The sequence below is a fragment of the Desarmillaria tabescens genome (assembly GCF_030435595.1).
Source record: "Desarmillaria tabescens strain CCBAS 213 chromosome Unknown EV420scaffold_235, whole genome shotgun sequence".
NCBI classification, from domain to species: Eukaryota; Fungi; Basidiomycota; class Agaricomycetes; order Agaricales; family Physalacriaceae; genus Desarmillaria; species Desarmillaria tabescens.
This window is the reverse complement of record NW_026848534.1, coordinates 1-23,379: the sequence shown is the minus strand read 5'-3', so window position 1 is coordinate 23,379 and position 23,379 is coordinate 1. Positions and strand designations below refer to the sequence as shown.

At 48.7% G+C, this 23,379-nt stretch overlaps 2 protein-coding genes across 2 annotated transcripts; both read right to left on the bottom strand.

Moving 5' to 3' along the window:
- Positions 1 to 1,796: 1,796 nt before the first annotated feature.
- EV420DRAFT_548470 (uncharacterized protein) lies at positions 1,797 to 3,561 on the bottom strand. The gene is made up of 7 exons (XM_060482534.1): positions 3,528 to 3,561; positions 3,011 to 3,481; positions 2,919 to 2,960; positions 2,632 to 2,864; positions 2,128 to 2,568; positions 2,004 to 2,076; positions 1,797 to 1,932 (listed from the first exon to the last, which is right to left on the bottom strand). The coding sequence occupies exons 2-7, from the start codon at positions 3,180 to 3,182 to the stop codon at positions 1,904 to 1,906; spliced, it is 990 nt and encodes a 329-aa protein (XP_060321512.1). The 5' UTR covers positions 3,183 to 3,481; positions 3,528 to 3,561; the 3' UTR covers positions 1,797 to 1,903.
- A 16,766-nt stretch (positions 3,562 to 20,327) lies between these two features.
- EV420DRAFT_548243 (uncharacterized protein) lies at positions 20,328 to 21,524 on the bottom strand. Its single transcript, XM_060482533.1, has 6 exons — positions 21,439 to 21,524; positions 21,254 to 21,380; positions 20,970 to 21,208; positions 20,830 to 20,921; positions 20,655 to 20,778; positions 20,328 to 20,602 (listed from the first exon to the last, which is right to left on the bottom strand). The coding sequence occupies exons 2-5, from the start codon at positions 21,287 to 21,289 to the stop codon at positions 20,738 to 20,740; spliced, it is 408 nt and encodes a 135-aa protein (XP_060321511.1). The 5' UTR covers positions 21,290 to 21,380; positions 21,439 to 21,524; the 3' UTR covers positions 20,328 to 20,602; positions 20,655 to 20,737.
- Between the last annotated feature and the right edge of the window lie 1,855 nt (positions 21,525 to 23,379).

Genomic DNA, 23,379 nt, shown 5'->3' with positions numbered 1-23,379 from the left:
CCGGAGACGAAGCCACAAAGCCCAAGAGCGCCAATCCAAGCAAGGGGAGGAGGATTCCCATCGTAATCATGGCTCACATCATCTGCCCTGCTGTCGTCTTGTCTATTTAATAGCACCTCCGTGCGGTCTTCGATGCCAATGATAAAGTTTCGTCTTTGCTTCTACTTCGCAAGTTGAATATATCTTTGCCGGGCCGTCGTTATCCAGGTGCTCCTCAGGTTGGTCAGCAGCACCTTTGTCACTACCCATTCTGAGCTGCCGTTGATCTATGAATGCAGCGAAGGAATTCGAAGGGCTATCAGCTGGTTTCGCTCTGAAGCAGGAATAGTGCTGAGCATGTCTGTGACCAGCGCGTTAGTGTTGAAGAGCGGCGAATACGCGTATGATGCAGCTGCCTTACGATAGGCTTGAGATAGATGCTATATCTGCCACATCAGAGTCATCGATGTTCGAACGATACGTCGCGATAGTCTTTCTGAATACCCGAGTGCTTTCAAGCGCGGTTTGAGGCCAAAGCTACCTCCATATACCCTATTCCTAACTTCAGCCGTCGAATGATGGAAAAAAAATTGAATCTCACGTATGGGGTTGTCGTTGCCTTTCTAATCGTTTCAATGGTAAGATAGCAACTTCTTGGCACAGTTGCATAGATAATACACCTCTGAACTTGAAGAATGCTCGTCCCTCGATGGCTTTAGATGTACAAGAGCTTCGTTCCATCGATGTTGCCCTGTTTCACGTATAGAGAAGGAAGGTTGATGCAAAGGTTGTGGAAGTCTAGATAATCAGGATCAAGAAGCTTCATGTGGTAGTCCTCGCATAGTATATCGAATGCAAGGTAATGAATCAATTGTGAGCACGGGAATGTCGCGGTAGACTGGAAGACTAGATTCAATTTGATTGGTTACTTCTGCTAGACACGTGGGCTCAAGTTCAGGTCCGGCCCGGGCGCTAACTTTAGGACGGCTAACCTCTTACCTCCACCGCATCTTGGTGACATGTGGTGGGACTTGCTACCTTCAGAGTTCAACTCGCAATCTCCTACAAAAGGGTAGATTTTTTTGTACTTTGCATTAGGCCTTTCTCACCGAATCTGGCTGTCAGCTTCTACCTAAATACGAACCCGGATGGAAGCCGCCGCCATGGAAGACAGAAAATGAGGTGATATTCAGTGAACAATACACTCCTTATGCAGTATTTGTTTTTTTACCTTCTCTTCTCCTCATTACTAATTCTAGTTGGTGATAGCACTACTGGATCATGGATCCAAGACGCGTCTGCTCACAAAAGCGTCTCCAAGTCAAAATATCCCCACGAAAGTTCCGATTGGGTGGTTTCTGAGCTCTGATCTACGACATACTACAATCACCGCTTGATCAGGATACGGAAATTATTATCGCGCCTCGCCTGTATGAGTTCAATAGAGCTCCTTTCGATACAGTGGACTGTCGGGGTGTTTTCGTCAAATCTTCGAGGTAGGGTCTTTCGAGTATTCGTGACAGAAGAAAAACGTGCCACAGACCACAGCAATACCGTGTCGCGTGCCCATAAATGTAAGGGCAAAAAAGGCAGCGAAAGAAGCGGTGAAAAGGGAGCAAAGATGGCGGATGAATCCGAAAACCACTCGCCTCCGAAATTGGAAATCACCGCCAAAGCAGAGACGCGTGTTGAAAAGCTATATGGTGACTAATGTGACAAAGGTTAAAGTGGTATTATATAGAGCTATGTATGTACTGTATAAGGGTTCAAAAATACTTGAGGCGAAGCATGATAATCAAGAAAGGTACGACAAAAACAGATGGTCCACAAGATGTCGGAACCCCGATGTTCGGTTGTTCATCATGACTATTATTGTCGATTTACAAGCTTATCCGACCGCTCTGTCTGGGCTTCAATATCCATTTCATAGACTGCACTCCGCATGGTGGATTCCTGAAAGTTCGAAGTAGAAGGTTGAGAAGATTGTGAAGACATCTGGAAACGAATGGTAGACACCGCCGAACTTTCATCATGTTCTTCTGTTGGCCGTGTGTGTCCTGCCGCTGCTCTGCCAACAAGGAGCGTGGGTGCAACTCCCTACACAAGGTGTTTGATAAACGACGAGGGAATCCAAGATAGTGAACGCACCTTCATAATGGCAGTTGTTACATCAAGATAATACTGTCCAAAATCATTGTGAATGAAGAAAGCCAAGAATAAGACCAGAGCTATTGAATAGAGAGCGGAAGATTCCACTAGCACTTCAAGAAAACAGTAATAAGCTCTCAGTCGACCACCTGCCCCGCAGCCGCGTCTAACCCCGGTAACAGTCAAAATGCGGAAAATGATGAACATAGTGCACCATAATGTCGTTGCCAGGGTGGAAGATAGGTAGACCATCAGGAATACTGAGTCAGTTGCATTGAAGTACACATGATGTACATCAAAGATTTTTGACACTACACAGAAGTTTGATATATGAAAAAAGTAGACGAGATCGGACACTTTACCAGTTGCGGAAATTAGGCAAAGGATTGGAAGCAGAACAATAAACTGGCGCCGTCCCCAAAGCATCCAGCAGCACCAAATCTAGAGTCGAAGAGATGGTAAGCTGATGTGGACGATCACCGGCACCAGTGAAGTAGTACACACAATATATGAGTCGGCGAGAATGGTACTCAATAAAGATATAATACCAACCTCCCAAATGATTCCTTCCTTTACACTGGTAAGCTTCAAGTATACGGTCGAAAAACTTTGCCCGTTTTCGATAAATGCGGAGTATGTATATGACCAACAGGCAACAACATTGATAGTGTTCAGGCCATAAAGGAGAACAATAACGATGACCAAGGCTCGTCGGATCATCCAGCATTTGTTGATGACTACCGCACGTCAGCTTGGATGCTGCAGCAGACTCGGAGATGCTCCTGGCTCACATATATTCCACAATGTAACAGCAACAATGCCCGTATATATTCCTATCGTCAGTCAACACTTACACGTCAAGACGCTAAACATTGTTACCCACCATGCAATAGTGTGTAGAGAATTTCGGTGTTCAGCTCAGCGTCGAGTTCTTGAAACACATAAGCTTTGTGTTCGTTAGTCAGATCTGGTAGAATATCTGCCTGAGTCATCATGATGGAAAGCAAGAGAAACGGGGCAGTGGGTTTTGAGGATATCACATACCGCCCTGTCATTATAACAGTGCAGTCACTGGACACGTTCAATGGTTGCTGCAAAAATAATCATCAGTGCCAAGTCCGAGCGGAGCCTTACATACCGGTGAGATTTCAGCACAGCTGTCAAATTTCGGAGTTTGTTCCATCATAGCGTGAAATTTTTAGGGATGTCCACCGTACCCGTATAACGGGTACGCATGACCCGTAACCGTATCGTAATGGTCTTTCCTGGGATGCTCGACGGTACGGTTTACAGTACGGTCGTATTACGGTCATACGGTTATTACGGGTGTTGCAGCAAAGAATGGCTGCTAGATCTTTTATATATAAGCTTTTTGACTTCTATCAAGAATAAGAACATACCTTCATGACTCTTCCGGTAAATGATACAGCCTAATTAGCGGTGCCGAAGTTTTTTCAAAGAGAATGAATGCCATCCTGCTTGAAACAGAACCAGGCTGTCTTCTTTCGCTGAAGCCAAAAGTCTTCAAGAGCACGCATCAAGAGAAAACCGATGTCCGGTCTGCTTAGACAAATATTGAGCCGCATTGCGGATTCCTGGGCTTTTGTGCAAATACCTGTATTTACGGCTGTAAAACCGTATTACGCTGCGGGTTGTACGGGCTGATGCCGTACCGTAAAATAGTTCCTCAAAGGCCTGACGGTATGGGTACGGCACCCGTATCTGCCGTATGTACGGGGGATAGTGGGCATCCCTACGTGAAATTTGACTCCAAGATTGACCAGAAGCAAGGCGGGTAAGTTTCGATGACCTGTATGATATGCTGACGGCTCCTGAACCCTGGGAAAGGGATTGGCAAGGGTATCGATGTCTGCAAGCTATACTCCAACAAGGCCATACGCGATGGGCGAAAATTTATCCTGGAAATGATTCATCTATCAGAGAAGCAGGGAAAGAGAATACAACACGAACCTCATAATGAGCTTGAAGAACCTCGATCTCTTCCAGAGGCTGTTTCCATTCCGATACTCGGTACATCTCCGGAGACAGGGCGCTGCACAGCGTATCCGAGTATGAGCCGACCCATTTTGTTTGCATCGTCGGTTCTTCCTTAGCCATCACTTGGGCGCTGAGGGTGGTGACAGGTCAATACTGAGAGCTGAGAGAATTGAGGAGTGGGTCATAGAAACGACATGACGCGACGCCACTGGACAGCAGTTAAATCAAGTTACACAGAACAGTGACCGGGCACTGTTAGAAAAGATCGGACAAAATGGCGCCTAGGGGAGATACCTGCTCGTTGTGCAACGAAGAAGACACTGGCAGGACTTCACGGATGGGCTCATTATTCCAGCGCCCGTAAGTCACGGAAGGCAGTACGTGTACTATCACCGACATCCAGGAGGTGACGCTGCAACTCTTGATGCATGAACGTTGAACCCTTGTTGCTTCCAAGTGATACTAATAATACCAGATAACGCGTTAAAACGGCGGTTTCGTCGCGTTGTGTGATGCCTGGAGTGATTGTTGACGCTAAATTCACTACGCCCATCAAACAACTTGTCTTCATATGGATTGTTGAGTCTGGTTTAAGTTCCCCAGTGTCTCACTCCATAGATGACGTCTCTCCGGTTCTAAAATTTCCTAGCAAAATGAGATCGGTTTCATTGAGGATACAAGCAAGTCAGATGCTTCGGGCAAGTTGTTGTCCGATGTGGCTGTGCAGGTCTCAATTTTCACTCGGAGCTTTCCCTTCGTTTGTCAAAAAATTAGGCTCTTCCCCTCCTTTCGCTTATGCGTCCCTTTCGTGTTTGGCTTGGCCTTACTTACTCTCAAAATTATGACTTCTCCTTTTTTGCTCACTTCGTGGCTACGATGGACCTGGTATGATACTAGTACCTAGCTTCAAGGTGCGTACCGAGACTATCTATATGATTAGTCTACAGACAGCTGATTCTAGGATATTCGGTATGGCATGTCCGATCCTGGTGACAGGCACAGTGAAAGACCGATTGATGCGATGGCACAGGTGTGAAGCTTGAAGGTTGATGCATTGATGAACACAAGTGGATCGATGTCGGATGAACTCAATAGATCACTCTGGTCGATGTTTGAAAATTCACGCTTAATGGGACATTGTCACTATCATCGAGGAGACCAACACCGACAGGTGACTCAGAGGGCTCTCTTCCCTACGAAAGCGGGACCCAGGTCAGGATGGGGGGGAAGAACAAGTCTGGAAAGTAACAGTGCGTTAGACCTTTCTTTTTCGCGTAGCATTTTCTGATGTATTTTCTAGATGGCACACTCCGCTTCAGGAGGTCTAGAATTCAGTGCTGGCACTACATCCAGTGGAGGCCTTTGCTAGGGCGATACCCTGATTATTAGAGAGAACGGGTATCTATTCATGATGCATTGTTATTTATTGACTATACTATATTCGCATTTAACAAGGTCTTATTGTTCCACCAGAATCGTAAGGAAATTGTTCTCCTGATGCTCATTTCCTTCAACTCCCATCCTCACGAAGCACCCCTCCCCCCACCTGACTATGCAGTCAATGCCGTGCGGAATGCATACTGTAGGAAGAAACGCTCCTTCCGGTCAACCAACTCTTGCTTTGGAAACGAGCCTGTTGTACTGTCAGGGCAGATCATCGTCTCGTCAAAACCATATGAAAGGTGTTTCTTTCCTTGCCTAACAACCATCCCCGTGCACAGAGACCTCGGGCTCTTCTTTGTAGCCGAGATAATTCTTTGACGTTCTTCACCCATTTTTCTCAGCCACAGCCGACACCACAGGCGCATTCTCAGCATTCTCAGTCTCAGTCTGACTGTCAGCCAGAGCGGGATGCTCTTGCGGATGAGATTCGACTGGAATGTCTGGCAGACCGTATGGGCGTGAAACGAGGGTGCCATGGTCAGGGCGTATGATAGAGGGTGTTTTGTCACATATAACATGTACACACGTAACGTGGATCCTCGGAATTATTATCATCTACCTTATTTCAAGGAGCTGAATGGATCCATTAAATACGAATTTATCTGGAAGTCATCGTCTAGTCTTGGAAGGACTCCCGCGTCTTGGATGTTAGTATGTGGATTCATTCTAAACGTGACTCTGACTCTCTAAAGATACAAAGAGATACCGCGCTGGCGGGGCAGGCTGGCAGAATCAAAGGGCCTGAGTCAAAACGCTACGATAAACCCTTGCGATTATTTCGCTTTCCTCCCGTGCTAGAGTCATTGTCAGAATCTATCGATAGCCTTGTTTTACGTCTCTCGTTGTTAGTACCCGGTTGTCGATTACTCGATCTAGGATACTGAGCTAGAGAGAGAGAGAGATTTTCGAGATTGCCGACCCAATATTTCCCTCGATCTAGTCCTCGTCCTCGCAACTCACGAGGACCAGTGGAACGTGGTGGGTGCTATACCAGTTCACTACCACCTCGACGCTCTGATACGAAGTGGTCATAAGCGACAGTTTCACCGTTCGCTAGGTTGAGGTTGAGATTGCCGTGTCGCTGGACTGGATGCCAGAAAATGTGGAAGATAGGAAAGAGGAGGTCCGATGATAGTAGATAATGTTCACTAAGCATCAAGGCTCGCAGCTCCGAGGAGCGTTCCTTTGAAATTGATGTTGACGATTCGCCGTGGGCTCGTACATCCGTGGTGAGGATCATTAGAGGTTTTCACAGGGCGAGTTTGCTGTGCGGTGGTGGCGCGTGGGTGTTTCGTCGTTCACTTGAACGTAGCTAGGGTTCGGTGGAATAGGATACCGAGCGTTTGTCTTAAAATCTGCTGTGGTAGTGACAGACTAAATGACGGCTACACAGTGGAGGAGTGCCAGGGCGGGATATATGCGATAGTATGATGGAAGCAACCGAGAATCTGATTGTAAGTAAGGCAAGATAGCTGGAAGCGCAGGTGCTGCAGTGCTGATGCACCGGAGAGGGCTCGCGCGCAGTTTGACCGACTATCGTGTATGGCTCTGTAAGGTTGGACTGAAGGAGACGTCTATATAGATTTCCATGTGATTTGTTACGTCGTCGGTGCTCGTCAGTGTGAAGATGGCAACCCGGGGTTGGCGATTTCGACTGTTCTGGTGACGATAGTTGGCCCGGGAGCGTGAGAACATGACGTCAGTCTCACTCGATCCAGTCTAGCCCGTGCCGTTTCTCTTCCTTTTCTTGACGTCGATTGAATATCTAGAAGGACTCTCAGATTCGGCTCCCCGACGCCCGACACGTCCTGCCTCATCTTCCTTCGCGCCTCATTCAAATCCAGCACTTCCCTTCCATGGTCACCCATCACTACGAGACGTCGCGTCGCAAACGATTTCACTATTATGATCTCTGGCCAGACGCGCCATATCAACCACGATCAAATTCTTCTCAAGGATTATTTTAGAGAATATTAAGAGCACAGAGTAATCAACGCATACGTGCAGGCGCCACCTTGAAAGAGTTACACCCGGCTCTCTCTTAGTACACCCATGGCGTCACTCCTTCTCTAGTTCTTACTAGACCCCTCGCCGAGACTGAGAACCAGATGGTGCACCTACTTTTCTGACTGGCCCCCTTGATCCACGAGACATGGGTTTCTCGTGTCGTCCGAGAATGCCTAAGGACGAAAAAGAAGGTGGAAACCCACCAATAAGAGATAGAACTGGTGAACAATTCGTCAGTCTGTTGAAGATTAGGAACATGGTGCCGAGGGTGAAGCCGATATGGAGTGGAAGAATACAGAGATTGACGACGAGTTGACGATGCAAGTTTCGATGAAGAGGGACAATAGGAAGGGATGAAGAAAGCATTGAATTCAGAGGTGGTCGGACGAGGACGACGAGGGCGAGAACTGCGAGGCTGCACTTAGTGGAGAAACACTGATGAATCTTCAAAATCCCTCATATCCAAGGTCGACAAAGCCGCCTCCACGACGGTTCCCAAACCCAATCACTACTGCCGAACAGTCTCCATATTCTCCATCCTTGGCTCCGAGTACAACCTTTGTGCGAAAACTATCTCACGGAACTCTTCGACTACCAGACCTTTCATATCACGATGAAAAATTTCCAAAACCGTTACATGATTGTCTCCTCATGCAGAGCGATGCTGATAAACCACGTTATTCAACGTCGAAGTTGCTATGCATAAGACAGGTATGGATTAGATTCTTCGTGAAGTAGCAGGGCATCGCCGGACGAGGGTGGCTCGCTCCCCCCCATTGTATTCTGTATCGATGAGCATCGCTACTAGTGCTAGAAAGGCATGCTTCTTAGAGCGCATCCTGGTTCGGTCACTGACTATTCTTTCATCCTTAGATCTAACTCTGAACGAGTTATCCAAAAATATCGTATCGAGGCTGCCGGTACTTTCAACCTTGACGTGAAGTGGTCTACGTCACTCCCACTAGTCCAAGGGATGGTCGGCAACTTCCCCGCTAGCCTTAAATGTGTTTGGTATTATAGTCGGCGAGCTTATGGGTGACTTTCAAATGACGAAGCAACAGATTGTCGACCATCATCGTATCAAGCCCTTCCCTCCCCACTTCAGTCGTCCGAACCTTCTCCACGTTCCCCATCGCATTGGAACTCGTGTCAAGAACAAAGGCCAATCCCAACCAGGATCTTCTACTCGTTCGAAACACCTTCCGGGATATCTCAACGCGGAAACTGACTTGGGCACGATCCCAAATCCTGATGAGGCTCCGGGATACGTCTATCTGTAGGCTATCCTCTGTCTCAAACGTATCTTTTATGAACTAATCATTTCCCAGTCGCGCACGAATGCTTCACTTGCCAGGTTTGTATGGTGTTGACGTCGATTATCAGGACAGCAATGTCGAAGCCAGCATACTTGGCCATCGTCGAATATGCACCCACAAAACCTCATCGTCTTTGTCCCCTCACGGAAAATACTGCCTCACCGTCGACAATCCGCTGCGCTGCGGATGACAAGCCAGACAAGTTCCTTGTCGTCGAGGTCGCAGACTTACAGGTTCATCTTGACTATTTGCGGGGCGAAGGACTGAAGGAGACGTTGAAGAGTGGTGTTGGCTATTTTTACGAGGCCATGGATAAGGAGGACAAGCGGATCGTCCAACGTCTGTAGGATACAGCAGAGTCGATTCTCGTTGATGGCTGCATAGGCATCATCATGGACGTGCAGTGCTACGAAGGGAGGGAGCGTCAATACGTTGACTATTTATCTCGTCATGGACAGCGTCCTACAGAATCCCGATGACGAGAGACGACGAATCGTGTGTCGACAGACCAGGAACGACCTTTTACAAGAAATTCTTGGTCAAGAATCTTCCCATTGAGAGACATCTTCTGACCCACTTGCTGCACAACTACTTTCTGGCAGAGATTACCGCGAACAAGGAGCAATCGTAGGATGCTTTACCTCTCGTGATGCTGAGCTGACAATTCTCACCATGACACTTTCACCTTCCTCCTTATCTTTGCCCTTCGCTTTTCCCGGTCCCTCCCTTGCTGAATTTCGACAGATATATAAAGAACTAGTACCTCATAGAACAGCTCGGGTTTTTGCAATCGACTGACTTTTATACTTGACAGTGACTGTGTGAGCTCCTCATAAGAACAGAGAACTTCGCCATGCTCCAGGTGCGCATGGTAGCTCGAGTTGAGAAGAACTACTAAGTAAACAATGTGTACTCAAGCAAGAACGTATCGACACTTTTTAGTAATATGCAGATCCTTCGACCTCTTCTGTTCTTTTTCATCGAGAAATTCCAGAACCGACACTTTTTCAAACCTTTTCCGTGGCAGTGTTCGCCCAACGACCCAATGGCGAGACCGAGACCACAATAAGTCGGCGGAAATCAGTGTGTACGTGTCGTCAGGTATCGGGTACGTGTGGTCGGCCATGATCTTAAATTCATGTTCTCTCCCATCCTTGTCTTTAATAATCAACTCTCCACGTCGATCACCCCCGTCCACAACAGCCAACCCCCGCACCAACCCCTTTTCAATGCAATGCACATCACACCAGTCTTCCTCTTTCATCTCATCCCAATCAACACCGATGTCGGGGATATCATCAATGGGCAGAGGCTTCGTCATAACCTGGTCCCACGATGGCCGCCATTTTGTGCCCGCATTTCCCGGTTCAGGATAGGAGATGAACAACCGCCCCCGACTCCCCCGATCCAACGAAGCCACGAGTGCTGTCCACGCTTCCTCGAGAGACTGGCTCTCACAGTATGCCGGTATCGTCATGGACTGTAGTTCAAATGCCAATCCCGCAACTTTGTCCACCGGGTTGGTTGACACCCGATTTTGCATGTCCTTCAGTATCGCAAACATACCCCGCAGCAACGACCCCGTACACCGCCACTGCTTGTGAAACCTGGTCAGTAACTCAGTCTCATAGTTCCCGTCCTCATCTACTGGTTTGGCATGCAGTGGTCCATCCAGTGTGTCCCCAGCAACCTGCCTGTCCTTGCCAACCTCCTGTAGTGTCCAAGCACGTCTAAACCAAGACCGATCACTTTCCAAATCGCCCTCCTTCAAAGTCAAAGGCCGACCCAGCCCACTCAAGTAACACACCACATGGCCGTCATGATACACTGCTCCGATGGTGGGCACATCCAGTTTCCACTCTTTCAAGCGCATATCCTCCCTTGGTCCACCCTCCTGTCTCAAACAGAGGACGTCCAACCACGCATACTGTGCTCCAAGATTGAGCATCTCAATGCGGATAAGGTTGAGGTTGGCGTCTTTCGGGATCGGGACAGGCCACTCGTATCCGTTGATGGGTGTCTGCGCATCGAACCGATCCTTCTCTTCCATCCATGCGTGTGATATCGGCAGAAGCCAGGGTCCGGACTTCCTGTCGCTATCGAGGGATATTCCTGTGCACCACCATGGCACCACCCGATTACTGTACAGATCCCAGACACGTCGAGGTGGCAAGTGTGGTTTGACGATCCGGTTACCATCGAGCGCCTTTTGTCGCATCTCCCGGTCTTCCTTTTCCCATCTGTGAAAGGTGCCTCGTACAGTCCTCCAGTCGCTGCAAGTGTACCATATCCTCCGAAGGCGGCCATATGCCATGCCAAAGTCATAGTTGTTTGCGATGCAGTCTTCAAGAAGGGAGGAGAGGGATGGACTGTCCTGGGTGTATGATGTTCCGAGTGTGGTGTTGAGTAGATCCAAGAGGCCCTGAATGCCGAGGGTAGTGCAGGGAGTGTCAGCAAGGCGGGATGATATCACATATGCCTTAACGGTGTGCGCCCGTTGCAATGGAACGACGATCGACGATTCCGCAAGGCCCGTCTCAGTGAGGGCGGAGATGGTGACTTCGGGAAGAGAGATTCCCTGGAAGCGTTATCAATTTCCCCTCTGTTTGTTTGCCCACCGACGTACCTTTGGTTGACGCCAAGGTTTATCAGGAGATGCATCAGAATCAACCGAAGCTTCACCAGACGATTGTTCTTCCTTGGGACTAGTCTGTGAACCCGCAATGGAGGGTAGTTCTGGATGAGAGCGCAGCGACAAGTCTGGTGTCGCCTTCAAAACGGGACCAGCATCTTCTGGAATAGAACTACCGTGCTGCTCTTGCGGCTCGGACGGCACGGTTGTGTCGTGATTTTCGTCAAGCTCAGAGCTTTTGCCAGGAGATGAATTTTTAGTTGTCCGAGCAGTCGAAAAGACGGAGTATATGTAGTTCCAAATCGACATCATGCCGCCGAAAAGCCATTGGTATAAGACCTTGGATGGTGCTAATGTTGTCGTACTGAGCACTCGAAACGAGAGGGATTAATGATACGTACTATTTCCCATTTTTCAGCAGAAGGGTATGCAGTCGAGGGAGTACTAAACGAAGAGGTGCTTGCCTCGAGGCAGGCAGGTGTCGCAAGTCATAGTCCAAGGCTTCTGCGAGGTCCTCATGTAAACAACACGGTGGAAGTTCTCGTTCTCTCAAGCTCATAAAGGCTGCACCACAAGTTTCGCTTAAATCGGGTGTGAAGGACGGTGCGTATAGGTAGGTTTATTTATAAGCGCTACTTGGAATAGGCGTGCTCCTTATGCCCATTTGGATATCTTGCGTTTGCACGAATGGGTAAAGCGCCAAAGGATCCTGCCGAACACGGTCGTCTGATCCCCAACGGCTCCCTTCGGAATTCATCCGAGTCCTCAATATGGATAAGACCGACCTGTCCACACTTTTGGGCCGGTAAAGACCCCATTCGTCCCGCAGGAATGAGGGTGGGTTAGCTTCTACCAAAGGGCCCGAAGATTTAGTAGGAAAAAAATTGATATCTATCACGAGAACTCACTTTGTGGGAGGACAAGGAGCGTAGTACCAAAAAAACAGCCTTGTAAATCGAATTTCGCGAATCAAATGGGCCCTTTCTTTAACAACTGAACGAAAACATAAGTACGAGCCAATGATGTGCTATGAGAGAAATAGAGCTAACTTCAAGTCGTACTGTTCTTCGAAATTTGAAACAATGAAACGAGATGGCTTCTCCAAATGCAACGGCATCTCCAGGATCGGAACAGGCGCGCCAGAATTCCTGTCAAAAACAATAGCATTGGCAGGTCGAAAAGCAATTGATCGCAATCCAGAATATGCGACGATCCTGACCGGACTCCCACCCATGACATCTATTCCCTCCTCCCACTTGAATACGCGAAATGATGGCTCAGAGTCTCCGCTCAGGATCGTGTGTTGTACAGGCGGTCGGCGGTATCCCAGGAAAAGGGACGAGAGCAGATAAATCCAGAAACGAGAGGAGATGATACGTCTGAAAGAGGCGGTGATGGACAAACAATCAGTGCTGGTGGCTGCTCCATGGTTTTTAGTATAGTGGCTTTCTATTTGATCAGTACGCTCTCACCATGAAATTAACTGTTCAGGTGGACTCGGAATGGGATTCACCGGTCTTGCCAAAGATTCTCCTAATCCGGTCACTTCGTGCGCATTCGAGGAGGTCACCAGGCGCTCGCCTTAGAGTCTGCCGTGGGAGACAGGGAAAGGGCCAGTCGTAAGTCGACCATGAGTGGGTACGCCGTCTTGGTATCGTCCTCAATAGCTCGTCCTATGAAACTGACACTGTACGTCATAGAAGCAGGCCATCGTTCGGGTTCGCATGCGTCTGGCTCCGATGTAGACGATATTTGAAAGGTGTTTGGATGGAGGATGGATGCGCCGTCGATGAGGCGCGAGCACAATGGCCAATCGACGCGTAGGGAAAAATGAGAAGACACTGTTGATGAAAATGATCGAGAGCTCGGCGCGTCTGTTTGGTTTTTGCAATTGGTGATGTCACACTTCTCAGGCTCCTTCCCAAGAATAGACGTAACTTGGCACGCGATTTTGCTTCTTCTTTTCACAACGGTTCTGACCTTTCATTCCAAAACCAAGGCCAGTCTCCCCAGATGAACTCTGGTCGTAGTGCAAATGTTCTTTTCTCCCTCTCGCGTTGAAGTCCGGGTTTGGTTGGTCAAACGAACCCTTCGCCAAGGGAAGAGAGATGACAAGAGCGCGTCCTTCACCCACGTCCGGCCGTACGCGTACTCACTCGCCACAGGGTACCCACAACGCCGCACTCGATCGTGTAGCAAGCAGCTCATCCTCCGAGGAGGGTAACGGTTGTTTGATGATGGTTTTGACTCCAGGCGGGGCATCGACGGTGTTTTTGAGTGACAAAGAGGCTGTTTGTGCAGGAGGAGCGGCGGTTCCGTGTTGCGCTACAATCTTGCCTTCACTGTTCAAACCGACTTTAAGCCTGCGGTATATTGGTATGTCCAGCATCCTTCTACCACCCGTAACTCATGACACGCTTCAGCCAATACTCAAAGTTCCTCTTCCACGCCTCTTACCTACGCTAATAACCATGACCTCTTGACATAGACTGTTTCCCAAGTCCACGGTTTGGCTTCTTCAAACACGAGTCTGTTTTCCCTCGAAAACCCCCTTTTTTTGATGTTCTGGCGGTCAACGCGGTCGTCTGAGGTGACCTTCGATCGCAAGTAACTCCTCGTACCTGGTGGTACTCGTTGGTAAGGCCTTCTTTAAGCACTGTACGAAACTGCACTAATACTCTGCAACGTGGACATTTCTACTCGCTAGCATGGGATAAAGTTACATTCATGCTTCAAGGATAATCATGTCGCGTACCTATTGCGGGTCTATATTTCGCTCTCCAGAAATCCAATCAATCTATGCCTAACCTTCGACCTTAGGACAACAGATGCTTGAAGATAGGCGTAGCCGAAATGAGGAAGGTTACTGGTTATTACACAGTACTTACACCAGGAATTTAATATTTACTCTTGACTCGCATAATGTATCGTGGAGAATACGAAAGAAGGATGTATTCAGAGGACAAGATCCACTGGAGAACAGGATTGGTACGGGTTATCCAGCCGGCCTGCATGCGCTCTCTCCCTAGCCCTTCTTCTCATCAACAAAACACGCGTTAGGAATCGGAGTCGCCGGAGGATGACCTTAACTACGCAAGGGCTGCGGTTACCTTGGTTGCAAGATGGATATCGTATTTCGGAAGGGATCGAAGTACTGCTTCGTTGAGCACCACCTTTCCATTATGTAGCGAGCGTCGAGAAGAACAGCATTGAGCCGGGATACCATGTTTGGCTTGCGTCTTGCTTTGACCACCACTATCGACACCGTAGTATCCCGATTCTCCCAGAAAATACACGAACTTTCCTCCACACGCACGCGCGACGCCAAGCTCCGTTCGTTTCTCCAAACACACTGACAAGCCTGCGAAACGGTATTGGTTTAGCAGGAATAGACGGTAGATGAAGGGAGAGGCCGTCTCCGATGTTGTTGGAAAAGATGTGGCTGGTGGGGTCGCGTGCACGGTCAGATCTCAGATGATATTGGGAAGGCGGACACCCACAATCCCCAACTTCTCATCCAAACACGTCCCCAATCCATCCAGATTAGACCCAACAACTGGCTTACGGTGATGGAGGGTGAGTATTTCCATTTGGTTGGTGCCGGTTGAGTCTTTTAGTATGGGGGTTAGTGCCGGGAAGTCGTCGTCGGCAGCTGGGAGGTGTGAAGCAATGGCTTGTTATTGTGAGCGAGGCCGCTGAGGTAGGATAATACGACCAGGCATTGTAGCCGAAGGGATACGGGCCTGTCATCCGTTCGGCAGTCCTGGCTTAACGATTAGTCGGGAGGTTGTACGTTTTGCGGTGGGACTTGCGATGGCGGGATGTGCGTTTTCTAGGAGGGAGGATGTCTCCGCAAGGTGCTATCGGCGCGAAGCTTCCATATTTGTAGAAATGGCGCGGCTTGCGGTGGTGAAAGACTCGCGTGCATGAGTGGAATCCAGAGATACAGACGCTCCGAACCACAATCTCCCACCCTTCCCCGCTCTCCAAACGCGTCTCCCAATCTACCATGGCAAGGTCATCGGAGCTTTGGGGCACCGCAACTGATTTCTGGCGTCTGACTGTGTTCCGTCTGTCTGTACTCGATATCTGCACTCGAAAGACTGGTACAGCGCGAGAGTGAGGGTTGGATTATGGTGACTGCACGGTGGAGGAAGATTTCGGGGCAAGGTAGACGTGATAGAGAGGATGTCGATGTAAGCACAAGCGATCGGCAAGTGCTCGCAGAGATACAATGCATTATCTGCTGTTTGCGGCAGATTACTGAGGATGGTGCAACAAAGCGAAGACTGCGTCTGGATTGGACCTGAGCTGAGCTGGTTCCATTAGTCTCCTGGTCTTATTCAAGATCCTATCAGTTGGTGCTTGTCGGGGTAGCTTCCGCTCAGCGATTTCGACCGGTCTGGTGGTCGGGGTGTACGCGCTGCTGACGTCAGTCTTACTCGATCCAGCTCCCTGTCTGAGCTTTACTCCCTTCTCTTCCTTCGCGTCAATTAGATATCTAGCACTGCATCTCGTCTCTCAAGGACTCTCAGAACCGAGACCTGACGTCCGACACGTCCTGCCTCATCTTCCTTCACGCCCTCACTCAAATCCAGCACTTCCTTCCATGGTCACCCATCGCTCCCGCGAGACGCCGCGTCACAAATGATTTCACCATTACGATCTCTGGCCAGACGCGCGATATCCAAGGATTGTTTTAGAGGATATTCAGAGCACAGAGTAATCAACGCATACGTGAGACACCACCTTGAAAGAGTCACACCCGGCTCTTTTTCAATACAGTCATGGTGCTACTCCCTCTCTAGTTCTTACTACAGACCCCTCTCAGAGACCGAGAACCAGATGGTGCACCTACTTTGTTGACTGGCCCCATTGATCCACAAGACATGGGTTCTCGTGTCGTCCGGGAATGCCTAAGGACGAAAAAGAAGGCGGAAAACCACCAATAGGCAATATAACTGGTGAAGAACTCGTCAGTCTTCCGGAGATTACGGACTATGGTGCTGAGGGTGAAGCCGATGCGGAGCGGAAGGATGCAGAGATTGACGACGAGTCGGTGATGCAAAGTTTCGATGAAGAGGGACAAAAGGAAGAGGATGAAGAAGGTATTGGGTTCAGAGATGGTCGGACGAGGACCGCGAGGGAGAGGGCCGCGAGACTGCACTTAGCGAAGAGGTACTCATCACTGGTGGTGAATCTTTAAAATCCTTCATATCGAGGGGCATCCCTACTGGCGCTGGAAAGGCATGCTTTCCAGAGCGCATCCTGGTTCAGTCACTGACTGTCCCTTCATCCTTAGATCCAATTCTGAACGAGCCACCCAAAAGTATCGTGACGAGGCCACCGGTACTTTCAACCTTGACGCGAAATCGTCTATGTTGTTCCCACTAGTCCGAGAGATGGTCGGCAACTTCCCCGCTAGCCTTAAAAGTGTCTGGTGTCACAGTCGGCGAGCTTACGGGTGACTTCCAAATGATGAAGCAACAGATAATCGAACATCATCGTATCAAGCACTTCCCTCCCCACTTCAGTCGTCCGAACCTTCCTCACGCTCCCCATCGCATTGGAACTCATATCAAGAACAAAGGTCAATCCCAACCAGGATCTTCTACTCGTTCGAAATACCTTCCGGGATATCTCAACGCGGAAACTGACTTGGGCTCGATCCCAAATCCTGATGAGGCTCCGGGATACGTCTATCTGTAAGGCTATTCTCTATCTCAGACGTATCTTCTATTGACTAATCCAATTTCAGTTGCATGCAAATGCTTCGCTCGCCAGGTTTACTCGCACGGTCGTTGGTGTGGATTATCAGGATGACGATGTCGAAATCAGCCATCATCAGATATACACCCACAAAACCTCCCACCGTCTTTGTTCCCTCACGGAAAATACCACCTCACTGTTGACGTCCTGCTTATCTACAGCGCTGCGAATGACAAGCCAGACCGGTTCCTTGTTGTCGAAGTCGCAGACATACAGGTTTATCTTGATCATTTGCGGAACGAAGGATTTAAGGAGACATTGAAGCAGGATTTTTATTATCTTCGCGAGGCCATGGATAGTAAGGAGGACAAGCGAATCGTCTAGCGTCTCTTCGAAAGTGGAGCTGCTCAAGTGCTTTCGTAGGATACAGCATAGTCGATTCTCGTTGATGGCTGCATATAGGCATCATCACGGGTGTGCAGCACTACGAAGGGGGGAGCATCGATACGTTGAGTACGTATCTCGTCATGAATGTCCTGCAGAATCCAGATGATGGGTCGAGCATTTCAACCAAGAGACGATGAATCTGAGAGTCATCTTCCCACTCACCGGCTACACGACTACTTTCTGGCAGAAATTGCGGCCAAAACTGTCGAGAACAAATAACTTGATGCTATGGTAGGACGTTCCACCTCTTACGATGTTGAGCTGACTCTTCTCACCAAGATAATTTCATGCTAGTCCTTATCCTTTTCCCAGTTCCTCTCTTCTTTAATTTTCAATGAAATTGAATGAATGTATAAAGAACTATTAGTACTTTGTAAAATAGCTCGGGTTTTTGCAATCGACCGGCCTTTATACCTGACAGAGACTGCATAAGCTCCTCGCGAGAGCAGTGAACTTCACCACCCTCCAGATAGGCATGATAGCTACTTGAGTTAAGAACTACTACGCAATGCGTCACTCAAACAAGAATATATCGACACTTTGTAGTAATATACAGATCCTCTAACCTCCTCTGTTCTTCTTTATCGGAAATTTGCAGCACCGATACTTTCTCAAACCTTTTCCCTGGTAGTGTTCGCCCAATAACCCAATGGCGAGATCGGAATAACGTGTCCGCAGAAATTAGTGTGTACGTGTTGTCAGGTATTGGGTAGATGTGGTCGGCCGTGATCTTGAATTCAAATTCTATCCCATCCTTGCCTTTAACAATCAACACTCCATGTCGATCACTTCCTTCCACAACAGCCAACCCCCGCACCAACCCCTTTTCAATGCACTCCGCATAACATGAGTCTTTGGCATCTATCTCCTCGTGATCGATGTAGATGTCGAACCAAGCAAACTCAGGCAAAGGCCTCGTCATAACCTGGTTCCACGATGGTCTCCATTTTCTGCCTGCGTCTCCTGGTTCAGGATATGAGATGAACAACCGAGCCCGTAACCACGCAGTCATCGAATCATACACAAATGCTGTCCATGCCTCCTCGACAGACTGGCTCTCATAGTATGCTGGTATCGACGACAACTTGGACATTAGACCCGAGCCCAGACAAAATGCCAGTCCCGCGACTTTGTCCACTGGGTTGGTCGACACCCGATTCTGCATTTCCTTCAATGGCAAAAGGACCTGGACAGCCCGCTCTATGCTGTATATAGACTCCAGCCGCTTGTGAAATTCAGTCAGCAACTCAGTCTCATAGTTCCTATCCTCATCTATCGGTTCGGCATGCAGTGGTCCATCTGGTGTGTCACCACCAATTAGCCTGACTCCAATCTGAGTCTCCTGTAGTGTCCATGCACGTCTAAACCAACACCGATCACTCTCCAAGTCACCTTCCTTCAAACTCAAAGGCCGACCCAGCCCGCTAAAGTAATACACCACACATCTCCCATCATATACTGCTCCAATGGTGGGCACATCCAGCTTCCACTTTTCCGCGCGCGTATCCTCCCGCGGTCCACCCACCTGTCTCAAACAGAGGACATCCAACCACGCGTACTCCTCTATAAAATTGAGCATCTCAATGCGGATAAGGCTGAGGTTGCTGTCTTTCGGGATGGGAACGGGCCATTCGTATCCGTTGATGGGGGTCCGCACATCGACACGGTCCTCAGCGTCCATCCACGCATGCGATATTGGCCGAAAATGGCGCTCCATGCCCGTGCACCACCATGGAACAACCCGATTACTATATAGATCCCAAACACGTCGAGGTGGCAAATACGGTTTGACGATCCGGTTACCATCAAGCGCTTTTCGCCGCAATTCCCGGTCTTGTTTTTCCCATCTGCGAAATGTGTCTCGTATAGTACTCCAGTTGTCGGTGTCCCATATCCTGCGGAGGCAGCCATATGCCATGCCAAAGTCGTAGTCATTTGTGATGCAATCTTCAAGAAGGGAGGAGAGGGATGGAGTGTCCAGGGTGTGTGACGTTCCGAGGGTGGTGTTGAGTTGATCCAAGAGGCCCCAAACACCGAGGGTAGCGCAGGGAGTGTCGGCAAGGCGGGATGATATCACTCTACGTTGCAATGGAACGATGATCGACGATTCCTCTTGGCCCGTCTCAGTGAAGGCAGAAATAGTGACTTCAGGAAGAGAGACATCACGGAGATATCTTATATATCTTGCCTTCTCCTCTGTTTGTATGGCAAGCGACTTCCATTCATCATCGATATCCATCACGCCGCCGCAAAGCAACTGTTTTAAGACCTTGGACACTCCTAATATCATCGTAATGAGTACTCGAAACGAGAGAGATTAATGATACGTACTATTTCCCGATTTCTAGGCTCAGAAGGATATGCAGTCGAGGGAGTGTGAAACGAAAAGCGATTTCTCACAAGGTATCGCAAGTCACAGCTCGAATTCTCTGTGCTTATGCGAGGTCTTCGTTCTCCCGAGCTTGTCAAGGCTATACCATAAGGAGCGGCTTGTTTCGTTTGGATCGGGAACCTCAGCTTGGAAACTGGGTATAAGTTCGTTATGAAAGGCCGCAATCCCAGCAGATACGTCGGGAGAGTGGGTGGTGTACACCGCTGCGGTATCTGTGGAAAATTGAGATTAGCAGTCATGGGGCCCGTCATATTTTAGCAGTAATTGTCAGGTGCCTTGAGCGCTTCCCTGTTCCTCGCAAACGCAATCCTCAGCATTCGTCTCGAGCATAGCGATAGTCTCTACTGAGTCAGGTCGAGCCATCTCGCCGCATCCAGCGAAGAATAAACTTATTTGAAGTCGGCATCCAATTATTTTAACAATTTGAGTTCATCTACATAGAACTGGAACCACGTTGGAGTGGTAAAGATACGACACCTCGGGTTCAATGCCTTTACCGATGGAGAAATGAGGTTGTGTGGTGATGAAACGCTACAGGGTCAAAATCAGATGAAGATAGCACTGAGTTTGACAAGAATTATACCTTATTTCCGATAGCTCAATACTGTCGAACGATGGACTCGACAAACGCGGTAGTAAAACACATGATAGGATCATTGTACGTGATCAGCAGCACATGAGATACCTGTTTTTGCAGATGCTTCTGCCTAAGACACATGATTAGTAGGCCGAACATACTATCTGAGAGAAAAACTCACGGCCATATCCCGTAGTACGGATACCAGCAATTTGTTTCTCTGCAGGGCTAGCGAGTTTTGTCCATCGGGGTACGTCGTGTATGGTGCAATGACTTGTACAGTCGGCATCAAAAACGAAAACTGGCAAACATTATACTCACACCATCTCGTCGGACCTCCACACGTCACTAGCATCTAGTCCGCTTCTTAAACATGCTAAAGATGGAAACGCGAGTCTCAACGAAATCGCGTGTAGCATAGGCGCTCGCCCGTGGTATCTCGGGGGAAGGAACGGGTGGACGTTCAGTCTCCTCGTCGGAGCAAATAGATCCAGAAAAACAGACAGGAGGTTACGTCCGAAGGAGGCAACGATGACTAGATGATTGTGCTGGTGGCTGCTCTATGTTTATTAGCTTATTGGCTCCCTATCTGATCACATTCTCACCTTGAATTCGGCTTTTTCACGCGGAATGGAATACATCAGTATCTTCAAAGATTCTCCCGATACTTGGGGAGCCACCGACGAGCTTCACCTCGGCACCGTTCAGCCGACAATGTATCCTCGGCGCTCGCTAATGGCGTTCGTCATACGAGAAGAGCACCAGGCATGGAGAAAGCACACCGTCTCACACTCAAGACCCTTGGTAGGATGAATTCTGTAGGTAGTCACAGATTATTCGCCTTTCACGAGAAGATTTTGAGCGTCTTCATGTATCCGTGGAAGCACCTGGTCTTCTCCCATCCATACGAAGCACAGAGAGAACATGTAACCCGTCTAGTGCTTTGTAATTGTCTTCCAGGACATAATCGTAATAATCGTATAAATCGCGAGGGAGATGAGAGCGAACGAGCTGCGGGATCAGAAGGATGACGGCATGCAAGAGGGACGCTAAATGGAAGTCGATCAGCAAGCGCCGTTACGCGCTTGCACGTGGTCTGCAAGCCGTCGACATCCACTCAGTACCAGCCGGGATTTCAAAATTCGAACCCCCACAAGCGCTCTGCTGGACAACACGCGGACCATGCATGTAAGTTCTTGGTATCTTACCTCCACAGCAAATCCGTACTTCAATGTGGTGGGACTTACTGCCTCCAGAGTTTGAACCACGCTCTGCTACAAAAGGCGAGATTTTCTGGACTTCGCATCAGGATTCAGCCCTTTCTGGCTGAATCCGGATATACAACCTTCGAGCAAAGTACGAGCCCGGATCGAAGCCACCACAATGGAAGACGAGGGGAGATATGATATGTAGCGAGGACTACACTCCTTACGCGGTATTTGTTAAATTATAACCTTTGTGGCTGTCTTCTCACTACATGACAGCATGACGCGATCATGGATGCAAAGTGCGCGTCCGATGGATGTCTACTCACACTCAAAGCCATCTCCAAGTCAAGGCACCCTCACGAAGTCTCGATGGGCAAGTTTTTATCCTCTGCGCCGTTGGACAGTGATCCAAAGAACCACTGTGTTCCGATCTACGATACACTGCAGTCGCCACTGGACAATGATATCGAAATCATTGTCATGCCACGACTGTATCCTTTTGATAGTCCTTCTTTCGATACTGTTGGGGAATTTCTAGAGTGTTTTCGTCAAATATTCGAGGTTCGACCTTTTTCGTGTTGTGTTTATGTGCATTTCATGATATAAACTTCTACAGGGAATAGAATTTATGCACAAGCATTATGTCGCTCATCGGTATGGACTCCTTGCGTTCATCGTCTGTGATGATCATACCCAGTGAACTTTCAGTGATTGCACTTTGATGAACATTATGCTGGATCCAAGCAATTTGTTTCCTGAGGGATTCAGTCCCGTCAGTCCATGGTTAGCGCCCGACCACTCTAGTTTAAGAAAGGCAAAACATATTACTCGGACTCAATGTTGGCCACGGTATTATATTATCAACTTTGGCATATCACGTCAATACGATCCTTCCAATGAGCCGCCGATGGAACCTCCAATTAGGGGTGGCGACAAGCACCCGCCAGAGCATTCGATCATCACTGTCAACCCTCCTTGGGTTGATAGCTTATAATCCTTTCCCAACAGACGTGTATTATTGGGTAGTATGTTGAAAAGGACCTTCTCTGTGGTCAATCGTCCCACTCAAGAGTCGTTCAGTTCTAAACTGGTCAATACATAGGGCACTTTCCCTCCTCTAAAGTTCTTATCTTCTCTTAGTGACGATATGATCCGATGGGACCCTAACCTGCGGCCTACCATAGGAGAAGTCGTCCAGCGCTTCGCCGAGTTGTGCAACAGCTGGACTACGTGGCAGTTACGCCAGCCGGGATGTCCAAAACGTGTTACGCTCGGTCAAAAGCTCAGACGGCTAAAGTATATCCTATGTCGTATGCCTCCGTTACCGTCTGCTCCGTTCCCTACTGATACGACCATGATGACCTATCGCTTCGTCCTTTTTATGCATTGACACCGGACCGACTAGCTGCCATAATTCTTAGAAACGCTCTGAATACACTTTGAAATTATCTTTTTATTCACTGATGACTGCCGTGTGGTAGCGGTTAGACGTGCACACGACCTTGTCGGACCGAGAACTGAAG